This window comes from Ips typographus, linkage group LG16 (genome assembly GCF_016097725.1).
Source record: "Ips typographus isolate SLU linkage group LG16, UJ_Ityp_2.0, whole genome shotgun sequence".
In the NCBI taxonomy this organism is placed as follows: Eukaryota; Metazoa; Arthropoda; class Insecta; order Coleoptera; family Curculionidae; genus Ips; species Ips typographus.
The window spans coordinates 8,290,550-8,311,847 of NC_138437.1; the positions used below are offsets into that span (position 1 = coordinate 8,290,550).

Consider the following 21,298-nt stretch of genomic DNA (forward strand, 5'->3'; position numbering starts at 1 on the left):
CTGCCGCAAAATGGATATAAATCACTTATTTTTAATCGACTAAATAATCTACACCAATTTATTGAAATTGTTTCACACATTTCGTTCAAGGATGACTGAAGATTGATTCTTAATTAATCACCACAGCCAAATATTGCATTACAACCAGCTAAGTGCATCTACCTTTTGGTCAGCACCTTAAACAAATCAAACATAGGAAATAAACGAACTTTCCCCACCGTTATAAAAATAGGTACCAACAAGGAAAACTGGAATTTGGATTGAGGCTTTATTAGGCTACGTTCCTATTAGCAAAAGCTAATAGCCAACTCGTGCTCTGAATCTTTAAGTTTATCGGCATATTTCAATGTAAATTGATACCTGTTGAAAGGTAGCGTAATCCCTGCTTAACAGTACGGTAACCAGTCTAGTATATTGGACAAGATTTAAGTAGCAGCCAGTATTCATTCTTCTAATTATATAAAGGTTTTTAAAGAAGGAAAAAGCAGGTATCTTAAGTTCTACTGTCTTCTAGAGTCAGTCAAGTCAAACACATAAAACACCCTGTACAGCGTGTGTAGAAAGTCTGGTAATTATACAGAAGAATACACTATTAACAGAGCAAGTCATTTTTTTCTTAAATTCAGTTAAACACAGTAAACTAAACAAAAAAGTCAACATTATAACATCACAGAATCAACAGATACATCAAAATTAAAAATGCTCTAAAAGACTTCAACAGTCAATTAGACCACAAACATTCAGGAATAGAGAAACACCATAATTACTTTGTGATTTTTTCATATATTACCCCTATATGAGCAGTGTAAGTATCACAAATTAGTTAAAAGATTGTGTTCCTGGAAACTATAACCAAAACAAGTCGTTTATACAAGGTGTTTATAAAATGTGGTGCCAAAATATTGCTGATAGATCATCGAAAAATAACGCCAGCACTGGATAAATTAAAAAGTGAGTTTTTATGCTTCAATGACATATCATTTCTTACTTTATTTTGCAAACACCTTAAGTTAATTTTTAAGCTGTAAGTTTTGAATAATTTTCTAATTACTCAACAAGATGCAATAGGGTGATGCTATACATAAAAAAATCCACAATTATTGCAGGATTGTCGCTTAAGTCCCGAGGAACTAAAGTTCTTTGATGGATTAGTCAAGACCCTCGTTTATTAGAGAAGTAAAAAAGTAACTTTGTTTATTCCTCACCGTCATTATTGGTCCCTGTACGTTTTGACAACCTCGTATTTGTTTTGTTTATAGTTTTCGTTTTCCAATTTAAGAATTTGCCTCGTAAGTTAAGCAACAAACCTTAATTTACTTTTTTTTATTTAAGACTACAGTTAAACCGTAATTTTAACATTTTTCAATTATTGCTAGCTACCAAGCTGAACCCCAACAGCTATAACATTACAATTATATTTATTTCTAACTTATCTTGAGCATTAAAGCCCTACTGGCTTCAAACTACAGGTATAGCGTTGCTCTTTGAAAAATTTGAAGTATACGCCACTGTCCCTACTATAGTTTTAGGTGGCAGTTAAATTATACATTTAAGACTTTTCGAGCACCAGTGATATGGATGGCATACAACAATAAAGGCATACATTAACTTTTTGTACTTAACAACATGAGTATGTGCGCATAAAGGTTTTCTAAAAATGGATGGCTAAGGGCAACTTAATGCAAAATTTGTTGTTTTCGTAAATAATTGTATGATGCGAAGGCAATGGTCGATTTCAATGGATGGAGATTTACCGACTCGCTTTTAATCCTAAAATTTTAATTATATAGAAATGAAGAGCAGTAAAAACTGTGAAAGAAGTTTTAGGTGACAACTTCTCTCCTTCCTACATGAACGTAAACAAACACATCGTATTCACTTATTAGCGATATTAACTATTTTATTGCATTTAATATTGGGTTTAACTGTAGCCTCTACCCTAGTACTGTTTTATGTACAAGGTGATTCATTTAATTATCATTATTTACTTATATGTAGTATATCTTTCTTATTAAAATATTAGAAACGCCTATAATAATGTATTTAAGAGGAAAGGCAAAAAGTGGAACAATGTCCAAATATGACTTAGTTAAGTTACATTTAAAAGCTATTATATTGCATAGAAGGTATTCCAATGTAATTATTATTCTACTTTAGTAGAAATTCGTTCATAAATCAGTTTTCAATACACTCTCGGAATAAATATTGGATTGAAGCGATTTTTAAAAAGATAACTTCAATAAAAGTCAAACTGTGCGTTTGTAATTTGGAACACCTTTATACATTACAGTCTGTAACTTAAGTTTAATATTAAACCTTTAACAATTTAACCAATAATTCAACAATTTATATAAAGACAATCTATTATATACATTTTACTCGTGTAATTTAGAAATAAACAAACTACAAAACGAAAGCTCCAGCCACAACATATTGAATTAACAACTCATTGATATGATGGAAAATTATTGTAGCTGCATTATTGGTATTGTTCAAACAACACATTTCTCGATGCATATATCTATCTAGTTATTATTGTTTTAAAGCCTTTGTCAGATCATGTATATACAATCTTGCACAGCAAACTTTTGAGAAAATGTGAAAAAATCCTTACAATTCTTGCCGCAGTCCTTTAACTGTTTAGATGGAAAAATAGTTTACATTTAACATTTATCTAACGAGAAATTTGGACTGGAGCTACTATAAGACTGTGACGCTTCACGCAGGTGCTGGAATAGGGCCAAGGACTTATCACATTTCAACGGATTGTAACGAAAATATTCCGGACAGTATAAAAATACTTTTTACTAACGACAAAAAAAATTGATTCACTAAATCTTAAGGCAATTCTGCTTTTCGTAGCTTTGTTGTTAACCAAAATTTACATTTAACTTAAATCAGTGAAGTTTTTATTGGTAATTTGTAGCAGTGACTTAGGGAAAGAGTGTCGAATCTCTATAGACTATTTCAAACGTTCACATTTAGAAATAGTGATTGTAAAAATAAAAGGAAAATGTTACAATTATATCCCTAAATTAGCGATTCGACCAGATCATAAAATTACAATCCTTTTTCAATTGGATGGACTAGATATAACCCAAAATCAATGAACCGCTAAGCTATTTTCATATTTAATACGATCACAGGTGGAATGCATTTTTTATACATAAAACATTCAAGTGAAAATATTTGTTTTTTTCAAAATATGCACGAGAATTTCTAGAACACACAATAATTATTTATCGCAGATAGTTGGATTTGGAGACTTTAAAACTAGTCGGATTATTGCAATTTGAAGCTTACTTTTTCTTACGAGTGCGGCTATTTACATAATTCAATGTGTTGGTACGCGGTTCAGTTACCAATCCAGCAGGTTTACGTATTACCAATATCTATTAAAGCATATAATATATTAATCTTATAGGTGCGGAAACCCATATCAAATTAACCACATTAAAACTTTTAAATTTTGTAAATTTTTAACACCACTAACCAGAATTATTTCCATTCACATTTTATTAATTAAAATGACTCTGGATGGCTGATTTTAATAAAAACTTTTCGTACTTACAACTGTGAAAGTAATATTATAAAAATGTTAATATTTGCCAAGCCAGTACAGCACAAGCCTTAGTAAAGCTTATCAAATAGATTTTAAATGTCTGCCACAGGTCCTCCGGTTGTTGAAATGCTGGTAGTCATTGTTTTCCCAATACTCCTAGAAAATTCAAAATGATTAATCAATAAAACCGGGAATTGATTTTTAATTTAAATCCATTTAAAGGATAAGTCAATGTTTGCATTTTCTCATTTAAATTGGTCGTAAAAATGTTCTTATAACATGCTATTATAGGTCAGTTTATGCGCCTATACTTAATCGCTAAAAAAATCCCATTTACTGCTCGTAAATGAGCATTGCTTTAATACAATTTTTTACGATATGTTATAAAATTATTTAAAAAAAAATCATTCTATACACCCTGTACATCCAATAAAATCTCTTATACGGGCATTGAAATTCAATGTGGAAAAAAAAATGTTTACTAACTGGTAAATTAGTTTTGGCGTCCAAGGTAGTCACATTTTTATGATTTATACAGAGTGAGTTTTTATGGATAGAATAGAATAACCTTGAGAGTTTTTAGTTTTATAAGCTTCATTATTTTTTATTTTTAGGGTAGTAATAATTGATTTGCTCATTTAAAAAATCACACAAAAACTGATTAATTAAAAAAGTAGTTGTGTTAAACATAATCAGAATTACTTCTTACCCGCCTATGGAAACTGAAGTAATAATCCCATCTACCAAACTATCTCGACTCATATCATCAACCATTGCAACTTTAAAATGATGACCAAAACTAGCCAGATCCTCTCTAAAAGCTTCACTAGCAGGGGTAATTCCACCACTTCCTGGAGGTACTGGTGTTTGGCTAACTTCGTTCTCCCCTACAAAAACAGTGCAGTAATCTATATAAATAAATGAGAACGACATGACCTCGCCATATCGAGGAATGTCAATAGTTCAGACATCAATTATGGAATGTCTTGAAAGCCTATGGCCTGGTACATTAAGGGTTATATTTAGAAAGTTAATGTGTGTAATTACCTTCGATATCGATGGCTTCAGCGTTTTTCTCTAGAGGAGCGGCTTCTTCGTCGTCAGTGTAAATTTTGAAATAAGCAATAGCCAAATATATTACGGAAATGATGAAAGAAGGAATTGGTATACACATAGCGTACACTAAATTCATGTAGACTTGCCACATGTCTAGATGGCTAATCACTAAGCCAGGATCAATTTTGCTGTAATAGCATGAGAAATTTGATCCTATTTTTATGTAACTTTTCATCCAGACTGAGCAATTTAGCATCGGGGGATAACCGCATCCTTTGACATTAGGCATTAATCTGGCTTCTTTGTAATACCATTCGGAAGTATTGGGCTGTAACCCCGTGCCTAGATCCACATCATAATCATAATCATCGTCATTTTGTAACAAACTCTTCTCTGTGCGAACATAGGGTGTTTCTATTGTAGGCATGCTAGCCGCCAACAAACTGCTATTATAGTAAGATTCATTTGAAATAACCTTATACGTAACAAAAATTTGTGTACAGTCATAGATGTCCTTGGTACAGCCCTCTCTGCAAGAGGTCCAGCTGCAATTAGACGCTCCCAAAAGTCTCTGAGTCTTAACAGTAACACAGAAGGCGGGTTCCTCATCGAATTCTTTGAAAATTGTAGTAAAGGCTGGGTCTATGACGAAAGGCACAAGAAACAGGAAGGAAAAGAGACTGAATGTCCCGAGCAAGACGAAGAAAGCGGTGGTGTAAAATAGTAACTTTTGTTGCCAGGTCTCGCTGTTTTCATCCTCCATGGTCGTGTCAGAAGGTAGTAAAGACTTCGAGGCTCGGACCCCACCATCTGCAAGCACCTAAGCGCGAGCGGCAGAGGCCGGCTCACACCTAGCGCTCTTTAGATCACCCCCAATTTTCTATGTCTTTCTTTTTTTCATTCCACACATCCTTAATACTTTAGTTATAGATTCGGCCGTCACCCCCGCACTCTTTACATCATAATTAGAATGTGGAATATTGTTACGGTAGAACTATATTAATCGGAACACTAACCTGAATGCCGCGATTCTAGCTAATGACCAAGATAAAGTCATTCAAAGGGCGCACACTAAGTTACAGTGACGGCCATAGCGGTGGCTCTATCGGCCATGGTGTTTTGTGCACTGCGGTTTGAAACTGTGGCAACCTTTACGCTATCGATTTAAACCCGGGTCCTGACAGACTGTCTGGAAGACGTCGTCGACAGCTTTCCGCTTGCCACATAACCTCACCGAAGTTCCAATAAAACTTGGCATAACATTTTTCAGTAAGTACAAGCACGTAAAATAGCCCTAGCTTTATTTATAATTGCCCAGATTTGCTTTCAACTAAAGGCAAATAGAAAATTTTTGTAATTTCGGGAAAGTGCGCGAGAATTCTATCGATCGGTTTTCCGCAGTGAATTATCGATTCCAGAAGATGTGAAGTGAAAACCCCATTTCAACCCCTGATGCAAAGTTGCCCTTGTTGCCGCGTGCTTTGTTTCTCCCCAAATAGTTGCTGCTGCTTGTTATCATTTTAACAATTTTTTTGAGTTTTACACATACTTAGCAGGTGTTAAACACAGCTAATATTCGATTAAAGTTGAAATATTTTTTTGACAACCCCCCTAAAATGATAAATGTCATAGCTGAGGAAAATGGCAACACTGATGGCAGCTCTAAGGTATCGCGCTGTAGGCTAGCGTCGACTCTGTCCAATATTACCTAACTAAAAAGAGTCCGCAAAGTTCTGTAGTATAAGAATGGTCTGCTGAATGAAAGATTCAGCCCGCGATGCCGAAAAAGAAGCCCACCCCCGTCGAGGAGCTTATTATACCCCCACAAAATACAAGAATCTGCGGAACAATATGCCTTTGTCAAATGACATTAGTGTTAAGCAGTGTAGCTATAGTGTACCTAACAGTGGCTATTTATGTACCTTCAACAAGGGCTATTCAATCGGGAATATCGGAGCACCCCGTTATGTGTACGACAGTAAGAGCTGTAACAGTGGAAACGTGCGATTGGGGCTCCTGTGGGGAATGGTGTCTTAGCAAGACTTCCGGGTCTTGCATTCAAATATATGTTAATCTTAGAAGAAACGGGTCCAATTTACTTCTAGCGAACTGTACAAATATCGCTCAGAAGTTTTGTTATGGCAAAGACCAGGAAGTCGCCAAAAAAAACAGATGCATCGCGGATGAATGTAAAAATTTGACAGGGACATTCAATTGTACTACTGGAACTTGTATCGATATAACTGACTCTTTCGAGTGCGTGTATAAGGACACCGATCCACCATTAAAGTGCTCAGGCCGACGTGGCAAAATTACCTGCATAGATTTACATGGCCTTTATAACTGCAATAGGGGAACTTGCGAAAGAATTAGGTCACCATACAATTGCGACAGACAGTGTGGCGACATTCCTACCCGCAACAAAAACGTGATAATGATGAGTGGGGATGAAGTCTACTTGTCTCAATGTCAACGTTGTATCGACTTGGATTCTGGAAAAGAAGTCTGGAACGAATCTGACGAAAATATTGTTATGGCTTCCTGTTTAAGTGTTGTAAATACTAGTCGTGGATTAGAAGCTACCGACTGCATTAATGGTAGCTTATTAGCCACTAATGTTTTGGCAGACATGGCCAATTTCACTTACCTCAGCTACTTAAGTGTTTTCAATACCGTCGTTCTGGACAAAGAAAGGAAAGTTGCACCACCTGAACCTGATTTGCTTATAGCCAACGACAGCAAACTGCTTATAAACCTCGAAGGTTGCGTTAATACACTAAGGGATGAATGCAAGGAATTCCTTAAAATTTTCGGAAAGGACGGTACCGACCACAATGCCAGAGCTAGGTTCCCATGCTTTTATTCAAATGACAATACCGAAATTGTTGTAGCTAGATTCGATTTAGCCACCACTACAAAACAGTTTATGATTGCCTCAGTTTTGCCTACCACATTGTTCATAGTGTCATGCCTTACGTTAATTTTCTGCCAGCGAACCGTCGTAGTTGGGGATGATGCTAAAATGCGTTTTAAGGGATGTATTAAACCGGAACCCGAGTCTATTGTTGAAAAATCTGCTTCGAGCAACAACATAAATGATAGGGGAGGCGGAAATTCTGCTATGGCACTTTGAGATCAGCAACGTAAGTTTTTTATATTAATATAGTTATGATAACGAGAGGTAGTGCAGAGGACAGGGGATTTTAGTTTTTTACAGACTGATCCAGCTACTTTTTTAGGGCTAAAACTTTTTTCAATCAATAGTTGCATTCCCCCTCACTTTCACCACGTAGCCATATTTTAAACATTACATATCCATGAGTGTGTGATATTCTTACATTTCAAAACTCTTTCTGGTAGTTCAAAGTTAGAGCAATGCAAGTAAAGTTTTTAGATGTTTCCCTATATGGCAGAAACAAAAATACCAACCGTAAAACAACCATAGACTAACACCGAGTAAAAAAGCATGCAGTTACGTCAACCTACATAAAAAAAACTTAACAGGATGTTCCTCTTCATTTATCTAAAAAAAAACTGAGAATCTACGATGTGCAAGAAACATCATACTATAGACAATTGAATAATCATCGCATTTTTTGCCGTGTAAAAACACCATTCTACTTAATAGATGTTTTCTGCTGTTTTACAAAACCGTACCCTTTTACTGATGCGAAAATAATTACAAGGGAAGCTTCGATCATTAACCTAATGGCGCATTGCTAATTAATAGCGGCCGTAATTGATTTATCTCATGTTAATCCTGCTGCTCGTTCACTAACTGGTTTAAGTTAAAACAAGCAGCAACAAAACAATGGGTTTTCTGCTTAACACGTACACCTTGCCTAGATTTGCTCCGGATTTGTATACTAAGTATATACAAAGTCGCTGAAAAAAATTCTGAATTGCTCTAGTCATGTAGATGAACATTTTTCTTAACAGGAATATTTTGAAATATGTGACGTATTGTACTTATACTTTTTTTTTCAGGCGTTCCCCTCTTGTTGGATCGAGACTGATGAAGTCGAAAGCTAAAGTGAGAGACAATTTGCTTCCATCTGGAAGGGGAAGGCGTTAGTATCGAAAATTTGCAGCACATCCTTCACGTCCCGTCATAATGACAGATCTTAGCATATCAAAGAACTCGTTAACGTTAATCAACGTCGCAGAAACCGCCAAGTTCTACACGTCGCTATGCCTGGGCACCACAGCATTTATCTCAGTGTTCGCATTCCTTTTTCTGATCCCATTTGTGGTGGATCCAGCCATAACTAGTCTAATGGCCAATTACGACCCAGAGCCAGTCACATGCATAGCAACCAATCACGTGTACGCTGAAGGAATATCCAACTGTTCTTGGGCTTCATGCAGAGAAGGTTGCACAAAGGAGGCTACCAGGTGTCATCAGATCTACGTCAATTACACTAAAATACCATTCCAAAATTATAAAAATCAAAAAATTACGGTATGGGACGTGGCAGATTCACGCTTTTTAATTAACACGGAAGGCTGTGGTTATCCGCCCTCCGTCAACTGCTCGCAATTTGCTAAACAGTACGGCTTTAGTACTGCAGGCACTCCATTCCCTTGCTACTATAGCAGGGTGTATCCTGAAAGAGTAGTAGCTAGGTATTCCTGGGATGACACCCTGCGCCACCTTGTGTTATCGTTAGCTATTCCAAATTTGCTATTCATTTCTTCGGTAGGGGTACTGAGTTATTGGTACTGTCCGGGGTGTGGTAAGTCATGTCACAAATACATGCATCATTTTCCTGATGAATGATTAACGTCATGCGTACAATGAGAATCATAATGTATGGTAAATATATGTTATACAAGTTGGTTGGGATGATCTATGTACTCATTATGTTTTTCTTGTTAGTTGGAACGTTCAGTAAAAATAAGCAAGATTTTCCAGAAAAACAAAATGAACTTTGTATGATATGGTAATAGAATAATATAAAACTGTGACCTTTTTTTTGAAAACTTATTATGCTAAATTAGGTTGAAGCCTACGCACAGCACACACAAACTACTATACCTTATATAATCGATATAACTAGCCTTAGAAGCGCCAAGAATATGCGTTAAAGCTTTAATTTCTAGTCTCTGATAGTATCTAGTTGATAGTAAAAGCGTTCATATCATACTGTGTTAGGTACAATCCTTTATTAAACAAAATAACTGCAATACCATTAGGAGAAAAAGTGCTTTACATTTAGGGGGCTGAAATTTAATAGTAACTTTTACTATATAAACACGCTCGTGCCTTCATCTTGCGGTTACACTTCTATCGATAAGAAATCGCAATATTTTTTACACAGCAATATTAATTCCGTAGGAAGTAACTACTCTGCTCGCTAGTACCTTAAAATAATATTGTGTGTGTATGTGTGTGAACTTTAATGTTACAAGTGTCTTTTATGCTCATTATTTGAAAACTGGTGTTCCGCTGTTGTATAATATATAATAAATTTATATATACTCAAGCCAAGCTAATTAGTCAATGTTTCTCCATATCTTGCACTTATTTTGTTTACTAAAGATATCATGCATAGAAACACTGCTAAAGTATATATGATGATACATACGAGTATAGACAAAATTATGGGAAACCATCTCAGTATATACCTGAAATTGTTTCTCACTCAAGTGATCAAAAATTCATATAGATATGTAATATTTTAGATAACGCAAGTTTTCGAATAATAACGTAATATAAATAATATAATTTAAAGTCATGTTATGTGATACCCATGTAAGAGGGCTTTTTCCCGTATAAAAAACAAATGGGATTAAGCTATAATATTGTGATTTTAAAATCGGGTTTGTTTAATAGTTAATAAGTTTAGTTCATGTTGAACTATTGACATAAGGAAAATTATTCGTTCGTATATTAGTATAAAGATTGAAGTTTTTTCCATCATGTCCTTGCATCCACCATCATGTACACACTCACCAAAGTAAGATGGCAAAAACTTTTTTCAAATTATACTAAGAAACAAATTTTGATGAATGGTGAACGTCTAGCGTATACTGCAAACTAATATTTTAAATGTATTAAAAAGTAATAGGTTATTTTCTTTGCGATGCCAATAAAGAGAGTGTTCTACGTTAGACAATCACCAAACAGTAATAAGTGCATAAAATTATACTAAAAACCCCAACTAATGCACCAGTTTTTGCTCTTATTAATTCGTATATTCGATAAAAATGTTTATAAAGCTGAATTTACACGTTTAAGGCACAATGTTATTCAGTAATTCAAAAAACCACAAATTATGTAGTTGCGTTGTGTATGCTCAAAAGGGCATACATCTATAGAACATTTTCCACATATAATGGAAATGACTGAACATATATAATATTCCATGTATATGTATTTTTCTCTTCTGAACTTAAAACTGAATCATTCTACTAAACAATTGGCATTAACATAATTGTTGTTTTAACAAACTTACTGAAATACAGGGTGAACTATTTCCATCGGTTTGAATAATCCAACAGGAGGGATACTTTCGGGCACAGTACCTCCAGTAATTTATTAACAAATTTTGGTACAACTTTTTAATTTTTTCACCCTGTATATTCATTTTATGCTGTTGTCTAGTCATAGTAATTAATGAGAGTTAACAAAGTAAAGTAGAAAAATGTTTTACAACGAAAACCACCGGAAAACTGGTTAGTAGAAGTACTGATTAGTAGATATGATTTAGTTGAATTGTATATAAGTTTCGCGAAGCTTCAAAGACATTCAAATACGTACGTTTAATTAAAATATCACGTTCTTAGCAATATGTATAAAATATTTTGTTGGAAATATTTAATTTATGTAAAGATGTAAGTGGCGAGTAATATTGTTTGAATCTACTAAATAGGCGGTATTATATACTTACTTAGAACTGAAAAATGCACAATCTTATTGGTTTTTAAAGTAGATACATATGTTTGATGTGGGTGAATTTTAGTCGATGATCAGAGTTAATGTAAGTAACAAAAAAGTCGGGGGAAATTAAATTAGGTGATCCTGATGGCAGCCAAAAGACTTTTAAAGTCTTTATTGTCAATATTTCGTTACATCATTACGGCATTTAATCTGCCAGTTTCTGAGATATATTAGCTGATCGTCGAAAAAGTCACTTTACTTATACAGGGTCGTTCATAAAAATGAAGCTCATCAAGACATTAAAAGTGGTCAAATATAAATATGTATATTTTAATATTAACAAATATTTGTCGGATTTTTAAAAAAAATGTGTTGGACATCTAATTATTTTACATTAACTCTATAAGAACTAGTTATTTAAATAAAAAGTTTATTTGAAATCCACTAACAGATACATTTCTTGATCAGTTTTTTGTGAATCACCCTGCATATTAATGTTAGAAGAGTTCTGATGCTTTGCTCTATTATACATGTTAAATTTATACATAATTTCAACTTACTAAGACTAAATAGGTAGTTTTTAAAACGTTACATGTTTGATATTAATAATATATACATACATATAATATGGATTAACAACAGTAGCAAATATATTTATTTGTAAATAATTGTGTTGTTAAAAATTTTAAAATTTGCCCAAATATAAAAATGCTTTTTCTTTATTCTAGTGTTTTTTTCCTTATCTTGGATCTAAATTTACACTGATGTAATTATAACTTGCCAACTTTAAATGCATATATATGTAAATTTTTCAGTTTATGGGAGGTTAAAGTAGAGAACATGCAAACAATCATTAGAACATAAAACCAAAACGATATTTGAGGTCGAGAATCCTCTCCGTCAGACTGGCGCCTCCAGTTCTTTGATATATCCCAACAGGGTGTTCAACTTTCTCATCATAATTTTATAATTTTAATAAATCAATTCAGTATGGACAATTGATAAGAATTAGGTATTCGTTTGAACCTCATTTTGTTATGTTTCTTTATCAGATTTGATTGGCAGTAACATTAATATAGTTTGGAAAGAGCCTTAAAATGAATGTTAGTGATTTTATTAAAAATTAGCCCCAGTTTGTGATTAGACTGTCCTATACAGCTACGCCCAGAGTTTCATAAGGGTTAGAGGGGTTTTCATATTTTCCTTTAAAGGGGCGCTTGCGTTAAATGGCATTTTCCGTCGATTCAGATCGCAATCCCAGTCATTCGACGCACGTCGGACGTTTAATCCAACATGTGAATACTCAACCAAATTCTAACTTGTTGTGCCTTTTGCCATAGTGTATATTGTGAAAATGGTTAAGAGAAAGAAATGTAAGCCTCGTATAATCCCACCACAAAACACACAGATTTGCGGCTGCATTTGCTTTTGCCAATTAATTATAGTTCTAAGCTCAGTTTCTATTATTTATTTAACTGTAGCTATATATATACCAGCATATAGAGCTTTTGAAAGTGGGTTTGAGGAAAAACCTGTTATGTGCCAAACTACCAACATTAGTATGATTAATAATTGCAATTGGGCTTCATGTGGAGAATGGTGTCTAACTAGAACGTCAGGATTCTGCCCGCAGATCTTCGCCACTGTCAGACAAAATGGTACCACTGTCAAGCTAAAGAACTGTAAGACTTTCGATACATCAGTTTGTCCTCCTATTGACTTTGCTACACTCAAAAAATACAACTGCAACAATGGTTCTGAGTGTGCAACACTACATGGAGTTTTCAATTGCTCTTTGGGCCATTGCCTGAACCTATCACAGGTCTACGACTTTGAAGGTTGCCACTACAAAGCTGACGGATTTGTCGTGGACAGTGACAAAGACAACGCAAAACTTAACGGCTACTTCGAATGCAAAGGCTCTAAATGCACCAAAATCAAGAAACCGTTTAGTTGCAACCGCATCTGCAAAGAGAACATTACTAGCTCACTTAAGAATGTTTTCATAACGATGGATGATGGAGTTCATCAAGCTAGTTGCGAAGCTGCTTATGCTACAACAAAAGCTAACGGAAATGAGGAAGGAGAACCTATTGAACCCACTAAATTTTGGGAAGGACAGCAGAATGAGGTTCTGATGATGTCTTGCCACCGCGTTTGGTATAATGAGGGCAACAATACAATTTGGTAAGTACATGTTTACTCTTATTGCATAGTTTGTGCCTACATTGCTCATCATGTGATAGTTTTGGTCATATAGACGGACATTGGCCATTAACTATTTTAATAGTATGTACCAAATATCCACACCACAATTTTAGTGCGCATTGTTTTATATTAAACCTCAGTTAGTTTTTTATTCACTTGTCATCATCAACATTTTTTAAATTTGGATTTTCGTATATAATGGAGAAGTAGACTTTAAATATAAATCCATCACAGGGCAACTGATTGCATCAACGGTACCGTACTTCCATCGAATGTGATCCCTCAACCATATGCAACTTTCAAGCAATTCTGGAACCTGCCTGGGGGACTTGGACGTCCAGTTGATACCTCAAACCGATTTGTTCCATCTCAGCGTTCATTAACAATCTACAACGCCTCCAGGCTCTACATCAACTTAGATGGGTGTGTCAATACCTTGAAGGGTGAATGTCAGAGCTTTCTATCGACTCATGGACGTGATGGCAAAAACCATACAGCCCCAAGCCGTTATGTTTGCTATTATAACAAAGTTAGTTCACCTTAACACTAAGCTGACTTAACCTAATGTGTGTTTGTTTTACAGAATAGCTCGTATATGACGTTAGCTCGACATGATTTGAACACCACTTGGAACCAACTGGTTGTAGCTGTTGCCATTCCATCTTTTCTGTTTGTTACATCCGCGGTTACTTTATGTATAATTACACATGCAGTGAGAGTTGATGATGATACAAGAATGCGCTGCAAGTATTTTTGCCACAGCCCTTCTATGGAAAATGGAACGGATTTAACAGAGATGATGAGCAGGTATGAAGTGTCTTCCCCTGAATCTGATAGAGGTATTGGAAACAGAAGAAGAGGAGAAGACAATACCTGAGGGCGCCTGAATCAACATTCTTCATCGAATATCTACATGGCTCTATTATGTCCTCATCATAAATGCTTTTTGAAAACTGCTAAACTTCGTTTTCTAGTTATGACTACCTCCTGTTTGCTATATATTTTTTTATTTGTATATCTCACTTAAGTTTTCTTCGGAGTGTTTATACAGGGTATTCCAAACAATAAGTGAGAGTAAGCAAATCATCAGTTTCTTCTCAGTTATTGTAGCAACGCAGTTTTTTTGACAAACTCCATATATATTCATCCTACAGGCCTACGTTGTTAAGTTAGATCCTAATTTCTTCTGGAATGGTGGAAACCACTAAAAATCAACGAGCGTCAAAATTGCCAAGGTTTGGTTAAAGCCAAACCGTCTTATATATTTATTTAATACTCTCAAGGTCTAAAACGTATAGCCTTTTGATACACCAATATATTTAAAGTGATTGATATAATAATAAACAAATGATAAACGCAAACGATATTCTAAATATATGTGTCTCGTGCATAGAATATAAGGATGAGCAACGAGTCAAACTAGGGTCAGGTGGTTATAATGGAATACATAGCAAATTGGGTTACAACAACACCAATACGTAGCTATAAGGAATAAGTAATAATATAAGTAAAGGAGTGAAAATTGTCAATTCTGTGTAGCAATCATACCGGCTAATTCTAGTTTTGTTCGTTGCTCATATTTTACTGTTAATACAATAATATATACAGTAAAAATAAAAATAACCTATAATTTTTATATGAAAATTTAGACAAATTTTACGAAAAAAATTATTTGATAAATATTAATGTTTAAATGCTTGATTTCGTATACAAAGGGGATGATGTGATTAAATATTGGATTTAACATTAATCGAAAGTGACAAGGCTATAGGCTAGGCAGCTATTTATATTTAAAATTATTGACAGAAGCATGTAGGTAAAATATAAAATTTGCGGGAAAAGCTTAGTCTCGGAACAAAAAATTAAAAATTCTAAGGTTCAACCATAATCTAACAATTAAACAGTAAGTATATACAAAAAAATATAAAAGTTTAAACGTTTTTTTTCTTCTTATATAAATTGTGTGCTTTTTCGCATAATCCCCAATTTCTTAAACTTTTGATATTAAATATTTTATGATATCGACGTCGTGGTAATCTATATATGAACCAAATATGTTACGTATTTGGGCTTATACGCTTTAATTGATCCAAAAAATACATCAATATATATATCATATATTAAATATATTTTTAAGAGCTCTAGTAAAGCTGAAGACTAAGGAAAGGCAACATATATTCTAAATCAAATACTTATGACTAATCTATATTAGAGACATATTTTATACTTTATTTAAATGTGCCTTTGTAAATCATTCCAGCCTTACTATTGTAAACGGTTTCAGGTATTATAATTATATTACTTTATGTATTATATACAAATAATGTCTATTTACTGAGGTTTAATTAATATGTTAACTTCTCATACAGACCCTTTCTATATTTAAAAATATTTATAACCGTTACGTGAAATTTAAATTTCAGTCCTTTACTATTTATTATATATGGCATATACAAAAAAATAAATTGTAATGTAACATATGCAGGGTGTTTTCATACTGAAAGCTTACGCACATTTTTGATGATAATAGGGTGTGACTTTCAGGACATTAGACTTCTCATCAAACATGCTTTTGCTCTGTATATGTGCAACAGTTTATCAAAAAAAAAAATAAATAAAGTGTTAGACGTAGACTCCAAATATAATCAACGATATATGTGTATCTTATATGTGTCAGTCAATGGTGTGTTAATTATGTAAGACGATTATATACAGATTGCTTTTTATGTGCGCGTAGAATTAATAAAGATGAAGAAAAAAATATGAAATAATATAAACAAAATCTAACAAAGCAAATTTCGTTAACACACTCCTCTTATGAATTATTAATACATGCATATAAAAAGCTCATCTGACATAAAAACTTATCAACAAAAGTGTTAACTCCCAAATAATCAACGTTCTCCTTCAATGTTGTGAATCTTTAAAAGTAGGTACTATGTATGTGACCATATACAGGGTGTCCTTTTTACGTCTGATGCTGCAGTCAGCAAAAATCACTTTTAAAATCCACTGCGACAACACACCTGAAACAACTCAAAAATAACCATCACCACTTTAAAAGCACATCCTGTATATGCAGTTTAATATAACCCGTTATGACATAACTATAGGCTTATATTGTCACTTTAAATATTTAACCAATGATATATGTATATCGATGTTTTTCTCCAGAACCATATATAATAGTTGGTGTTGCATGCCGTAATATACTACAGTATACAGGGTGTTATTTGTGAATGTTCCGTCAATGGGTTACAGAAGTAACGTAAGAATTGAGTTTGCAGGGCAAGTAAGGTACACCCTGTAGATATTAAACAATTTACTAAATTTTTAAATGTCTGTTGCTCATCTAAATGTTAGAGAAACTCCTTTAATTTTATTTGGTTTTAGGTAGTAATTCGCTCATTAAATTACCTAATAAATTGTACTATTTATAGTTTTGTATTTTGAAAAGAGCAGTTTTCGCCAGATTTTGGCAAATTAGTCAAAACTTTATACTCTAAAACTATATATACAATAATTGTAGCATTGATAAACTTTTATACCTTTTAAAACAACTTTTTACTAAATTAGGTTCAATTTAACCTTACGAATTTTCTGGGATGACAAAAACAATTTTATATGCACTTCATGATTTATGAATTTAAGATAATTTTAAGACTGGGACCAACCACGGTTCATTACATTTCATCTACTGTATAAGTTGTTATTTTTTCATCTTGCGAATGACTGCTTTATCTTTAAAATTTCTTTATTACCTAACCTAAAACTACTTATATTAATTAAGTAGGTATAGTTTTTTTATGTTAGTTTACATCGTGTTAGAATTGACTAAATGTTGTACTAGTTACCCAACATACTTAAACTATTTGGTGTTATAGTCTGTGGACAGTATAATCAAATATATATTGATGTAGCAGCAATTGATTTGTGTTTTATTTGGCAAACTGATTAAGCGAAGTAGGAATGATAATTTTCATACATACACGGTGGTCTACATTTGTTCCTTCACACTGATTTTGAGATATATAAGGGTAAAAAAACTAATACTCTACAGTATCTAGTACTTATATCTTTAATTTTATGTATTGCAGTTAAACAATCGCGGCCACCAAGTACAATTTATTTTTATTTTGTTGGCAAACAGGTTGCGCAGTTGCTAATGAATCAATTTATGATTCTAAACAGTAAGCAGTTAAAAATGCATTTTGGAAAGAAAAAATTTGGACAAGTTTGATGGAATCAGTTATTTGATTGGTCTACTTTATTTTTTTGACATCCATTCACAGCACAAGCCGCAACACAAAGTTCCATAGGTAAACCTAATCTTCACATTTTTTGTTGTCTTGAGAATATGTAGCTTCATGGGGTCCACCAAAACCAGCAAAATTTATAAAGTGGTCTATGAGAAAAAAAGAAGTTTGGAAACCTTTATCTTAAATGTTATATTAATAAAAAATATAAATGATTAACAAAAATATTTTAAGAACACAAATTGAAACTAATTTATTTGAGAAATTACTTAGTACACTCAAAGCATTACAAATTAGGAACTTAAACTGGTGGTTAACATAAATAACATAGTATGGCAAATGCAAAAAATTAAAGCTGTATAAGCATTCAAGCTTGGAATAATTCAGATCTTAATCTTTCTCCATGTGCTAAAATCTAAAATTTAAAACTAATACTGCAAAATAATATATTAAATATTCTTACAGCTAATGTTTTTGGTTATATTGTCTATAACAGTTTTCATGTCAAACATTTGTGAAACAAAAATATAGTACTTACTGTATTAATGCTGTTCTGAAAAACTTTATACTAAAACAAAAAATGTATTCCATTTCAAATGAGCCATTGTAAATGAAACAGAATTGATTTTATGGCATAAAAACAAAAATGTCTCAATTTGCTAGTAAAAACCTTCAATTCTTTATTGAACCATCAAACTTTTTCAGATTTAAGAAATTAACACTGTCCTAAGTGATTTTAATAAATTGATATGTAAGCCCTTAACCCAACTCTCTGTGCCTGCTTTTTTTTGAAACACCCTGTAAATGTATTATTAAAGGTTCAATTCTGAATTAAAATAGCTGTTAGCTACAATGGCTAATTTTTGATAGAACACATTGTGTAAATTTACACTTTGTCATTTTATAAAGTATTTGACTAGAGAAATACAAATAGAATCTAAATTCACAAAAACATTTTGTAATGGTGCTCAACCAACAACAAAGTAAAATAACCTTTAGAAGCTTAATGGAATTGATTTGACTCAACTAAACAAGAATTGGTCATTCCTTGTGAACTTAGATTGATCAAGTACATTGAACAAGTTTCTCAAATCCCAACTATTGTTCTAGCCATGAAGGAAAACTTGAATTTGGTGTCTTAACCTTAATATTAAATTGTTTTAATGTGGCTTCTAATGCTTGCTGATTTCCAGAGAAATATGCAGATACAGCATTATGAAACAGCAGTAGTTGCTTATGCATCACTTTAATCTGAAACAAAATATAAGTCAATAACTTTAAAACAGTTTTAATTTTCATAAAAGCTGACCAAACTATTATATTGTTTACATAACTCACCCTATTTTCATCCAAAAACTTCATTTTGATGGCTACTTCAGATCTTAATTTCATAAAGTTTTGCCTATGAAGCTCATAGCCCTGCTGGGCTTCCTCTAAACCTATAGTTCCTTCTGGTTTAGTTGAAAGAGACTCCAAATCTGTACGGTAAGCATCATACTCTATACGTGCAGCTTCATATTGTCTAATACTTTGTAAAGTATCTTCAATAGTCTTATGGCATAAGGTGTTGACTGAGGTTATAAAAAAATTTAATGCCCCTAGTAATGTCTCTCCATTTTTTGTTAGATTTCGTTGTGTTTCTGAGTTGTACAGAAATTCCTCTTGTAATTCAGGAGATTTTTGAGCAAGGTCTGAAAATGCTTCTCCTAAAGCATGCTGAGTTTGGACTACATGGTAAAAGTGACTAGTTAAAGCCCTGGCTAGCCTTAAAACATTGATATACTTTTTTTGGGTTTCTCTTAGCTGATCAATTTGAGTTTCAAGCTCTGTGGAAAACAAAAATACTAATTATATTGTTGTAACTTTAAAACCCTATTTAATACTATACCAGCATCATGAGTTCTTGCTGTCTTTCCTAATTTCTCAAACATAAGTTGCTTGGTGCACTTATAAGTAGATATAGACCAGTTTTTGATGTTCTCAATTCTAGATGAAGTCTTAAGGATAGTAGAGTCATTGTTCTGAGTTGGAGATGATGGAGTTAAAATAGCTGGAGAACTAGTGCTGTTGGACAAACTATTTGATAATGGACGCGAATATGTTGAAGCCCCAGAATTAGTGGGAAGGCTGATTTTGCTTTCATGGGCCGGTGTATCTTTCAACATATCATGTATACTTGTCTTTTCTCCACTTACTGAATTTGAATTTCTTAACTGCGACATTGCGGTTACGTATTTTGTATCTTACACTTATTTAAAATAATTCTTCTACTTGTAAAACACTTAAATACTAAATTAGCAACTTTGTGTGATTTTTTTTGCAAATTGCAAACACTACAAAATATTTGACATTTAGAAGTATTCTGTCAGATGTCAATCACTTGCATTTTTCGTCTGCATTTGTTGTGCACAATGTTGCCAGAATTGTCTTCAGCGATTATAAATCTACGGTCTTCCAACGACAAACTTTAATAAACGTTCATATTGAGTTGATTTTCGTAATTATCTAAGTTACTTATGGCATTTTTTGCTTTAAATAAGAACCACACTCCAAAATTAGATACATTTTATTTTATAGTACACGGTGGTGATGCAGGCATTGTTGCCAGTTCTGCAAAACAAACGTTTGCTCTAAAGTTAACATTAACCTAACTCCTAACTTACTTCAATATTCAATATCAAATTGAAGAACATAAAATGGAAACAGATCCAGGGGCAGTTAGAAACGTTAGTATACACTTTTTATATCACAGAATAAAGCATTAATTTGTAAGTATGTTTTTAGTTCAAAGACTTCCTTCAGCTGTACAACAAAATGACTGAAATGTGCTTTCAAAGATGTGTAGTCAATGTTCATGTAAGACAACTTGATCCAGAGGAAGTAAAGTGTGTAGACTCCTGTTCACAGAAATTTATTACTTATAATAACAGACTTATGCAGAGTTTCGTTAAGTTTCAAGGAGAACTTGTTAACCGACGAGTCAAAGAAGCTGAAGAGCAGCAAGTTGCTTTAGAAAGACAACAATCATCTCAAGAACAACCAACTTCTGCAGTGCTGGAGAGGCAAAATGTATTAAACCAAGAAGTAGCAGTGTCAGCTAGCTGATGTATTTATTGTGGGGTAGTTATAATTAGTTTTATAATGATGTATATTTGTCATTATTATATATAAATTTCTAGAATCACTAATCCAATAATATAAGATCCTAAGGTTTTTGTGTATAGATAGGATATTAAAGGCCGTTTGGCAACATTGCATTCTTGGATTCTGACTTGTGTTTTTCTGTCAATCGTAGATGGCGCAGACGCACGTTGTGTTCAATGGCCTACGTAC

At 33.4% G+C, this 21,298-nt stretch overlaps 6 protein-coding genes across 7 annotated transcripts; 4 read left to right on the forward strand and 2 right to left on the reverse strand.

Moving 5' to 3' along the window:
* Nucleotides 1-763: 763 nt before the first annotated feature.
* On the reverse strand, nt 764-5,749 carry tipE (temperature-induced paralytic E). Its single transcript, XM_081993740.1, has 3 exons — nt 4,610-5,749; nt 4,272-4,449; nt 764-3,718 (listed from the first exon to the last, which is right to left on the reverse strand). The coding sequence occupies exons 1-3, from the start codon at nt 5,379-5,381 to the stop codon at nt 3,655-3,657; spliced, it is 1,014 nt and encodes a 337-aa protein (XP_081849866.1). The 5' UTR covers nt 5,382-5,749; the 3' UTR covers nt 764-3,654.
* Nucleotides 5,750-5,901: 152 nt separating this feature from the next.
* Nucleotides 5,902-7,751, forward strand: Teh3 (tipE homolog 3 phospholipid transfer protein). The gene has a single exon (XM_081993739.1). The coding sequence runs from the start codon at nt 6,396-6,398 to the stop codon at nt 7,749-7,751; it is 1,356 nt and encodes a 451-aa protein (XP_081849865.1). The 5' UTR covers nt 5,902-6,395.
* A 981-nt stretch (nt 7,752-8,732) lies between these two features.
* Teh2 (tipE homolog 2 phospholipid transfer protein) lies at nt 8,733-12,223 on the forward strand. Its single transcript, XM_081993741.1, has one exon. It carries the CDS (start codon nt 8,733-8,735, stop codon nt 9,396-9,398), a length of 666 nt encoding a protein of 221 aa, XP_081849867.1. The 3' UTR covers nt 9,399-12,223.
* Nucleotides 12,224-12,774: 551 nt separating this feature from the next.
* Nucleotides 12,775-17,635, forward strand: Teh4 (tipE homolog 4 phospholipid transfer protein). The gene is made up of 3 exons (XM_081993381.1): nt 12,775-13,688; nt 13,944-14,238; nt 14,293-17,635. Exons 1-3 carry the CDS (start codon nt 12,856-12,858, stop codon nt 14,584-14,586), a joined length of 1,422 nt encoding a protein of 473 aa, XP_081849507.1. The 5' UTR covers nt 12,775-12,855; the 3' UTR covers nt 14,587-17,635.
* Nucleotides 17,636-18,142: 507 nt separating this feature from the next.
* On the reverse strand, nt 18,143-20,333 carry Arfip (ADP ribosylation factor interacting protein arfaptin). Its single transcript, XM_081993382.1, has 3 exons — nt 19,854-20,333; nt 19,304-19,791; nt 18,143-19,216 (listed from the first exon to the last, which is right to left on the reverse strand). Exons 1-3 carry the CDS (start codon nt 20,185-20,187, stop codon nt 19,064-19,066), a joined length of 975 nt encoding a protein of 324 aa, XP_081849508.1. The 5' UTR covers nt 20,188-20,333; the 3' UTR covers nt 18,143-19,063.
* Nucleotides 20,334-20,489: 156 nt separating this feature from the next.
* On the forward strand, nt 20,490-21,230 carry Tim9b (Translocase of inner membrane 9b). 2 transcript variants are annotated; one of them, XM_081993384.1, is made up of 3 exons: nt 20,490-20,691; nt 20,750-20,850; nt 20,896-21,230. In XM_081993384.1, exons 1-3 carry the CDS (start codon nt 20,662-20,664, stop codon nt 21,068-21,070), a joined length of 306 nt encoding a protein of 101 aa, XP_081849510.1. In that variant the 5' UTR covers nt 20,490-20,661; the 3' UTR covers nt 21,071-21,230. The 2 variants fall into 2 exon arrangements, with proteins under 2 accessions (XP_081849510.1, XP_081849509.1); XM_081993383.1 differs by having other exon boundaries at nt 20,750-21,230.
* The last annotated feature ends 68 nt before the right edge of the window (nt 21,231-21,298 follow it).

What these genes read in the sequence shown, in the direction of transcription:
- Teh3 (XM_081993739.1), top strand. Translation starts at nt 6,396, where the DNA reads ATGCCGAAAAAGAAGCCCACCCCCGTCGAGGAGCTTATTATACCCCCA.
- Arfip (XM_081993382.1), bottom strand. Translation starts at nt 20,187, where the DNA reads ATGTCGCAGTTAAGAAATTCAAATTCAGTAAGTGGAGAAAAGACAAGT. An exon ending in AGCAAGAACTCATGATGCTG is followed by an intron (nt 19,792 to 19,853) that starts GTATAGTATTAA and finishes TGTTTTCCACAG; the next exon opens with AGCTTGAAACTCAAATTGAT. An exon ending in AGTTTTTGGATGAAAATAGG is followed by an intron (nt 19,217 to 19,303) that starts GTGAGTTATGTA and finishes ATTTTGTTTCAG; the next exon opens with ATTAAAGTGATGCATAAGCA.
- Tim9b (XM_081993383.1), top strand. Translation starts at nt 20,662, where the DNA reads ATGGAAACAGATCCAGGGGCAGTTAGAAAC. An exon ending in ATCCAGGGGCAGTTAGAAAC is followed by an intron (nt 20,692 to 20,749) that starts GTTAGTATACAC and finishes GTATGTTTTTAG; the next exon opens with TTCAAAGACTTCCTTCAGCT.
- Teh2 (XM_081993741.1), top strand. Translation starts at nt 8,733, where the DNA reads ATGACAGATCTTAGCATATCAAAGAACTCGTTAACGTTAATCAACGTC.
- Teh4 (XM_081993381.1), top strand. Translation starts at nt 12,856, where the DNA reads ATGGTTAAGAGAAAGAAATGTAAGCCTCGTATAATCCCACCACAAAAC. An exon ending in GAGGGCAACAATACAATTTG is followed by an intron (nt 13,689 to 13,943) that starts GTAAGTACATGT and finishes AATCCATCACAG; the next exon opens with GGCAACTGATTGCATCAACG. An exon ending in ATGTTTGCTATTATAACAAA is followed by an intron (nt 14,239 to 14,292) that starts GTTAGTTCACCT and finishes TTTGTTTTACAG; the next exon opens with AATAGCTCGTATATGACGTT.
- tipE (XM_081993740.1), bottom strand. Translation starts at nt 5,381, where the DNA reads ATGGAGGATGAAAACAGCGAGACCTGGCAACAAAAGTTACTATTTTAC. An exon ending in TGAAGCCATCGATATCGAAG is followed by an intron (nt 4,450 to 4,609) that starts GTAATTACACAC and finishes CTGTTTTTGTAG; the next exon opens with GGGAGAACGAAGTTAGCCAA. An exon ending in ACTTCAGTTTCCATAGGCGG is followed by an intron (nt 3,719 to 4,271) that starts GTAAGAAGTAAT and finishes TGAATTTTCTAG; the next exon opens with GAGTATTGGGAAAACAATGA.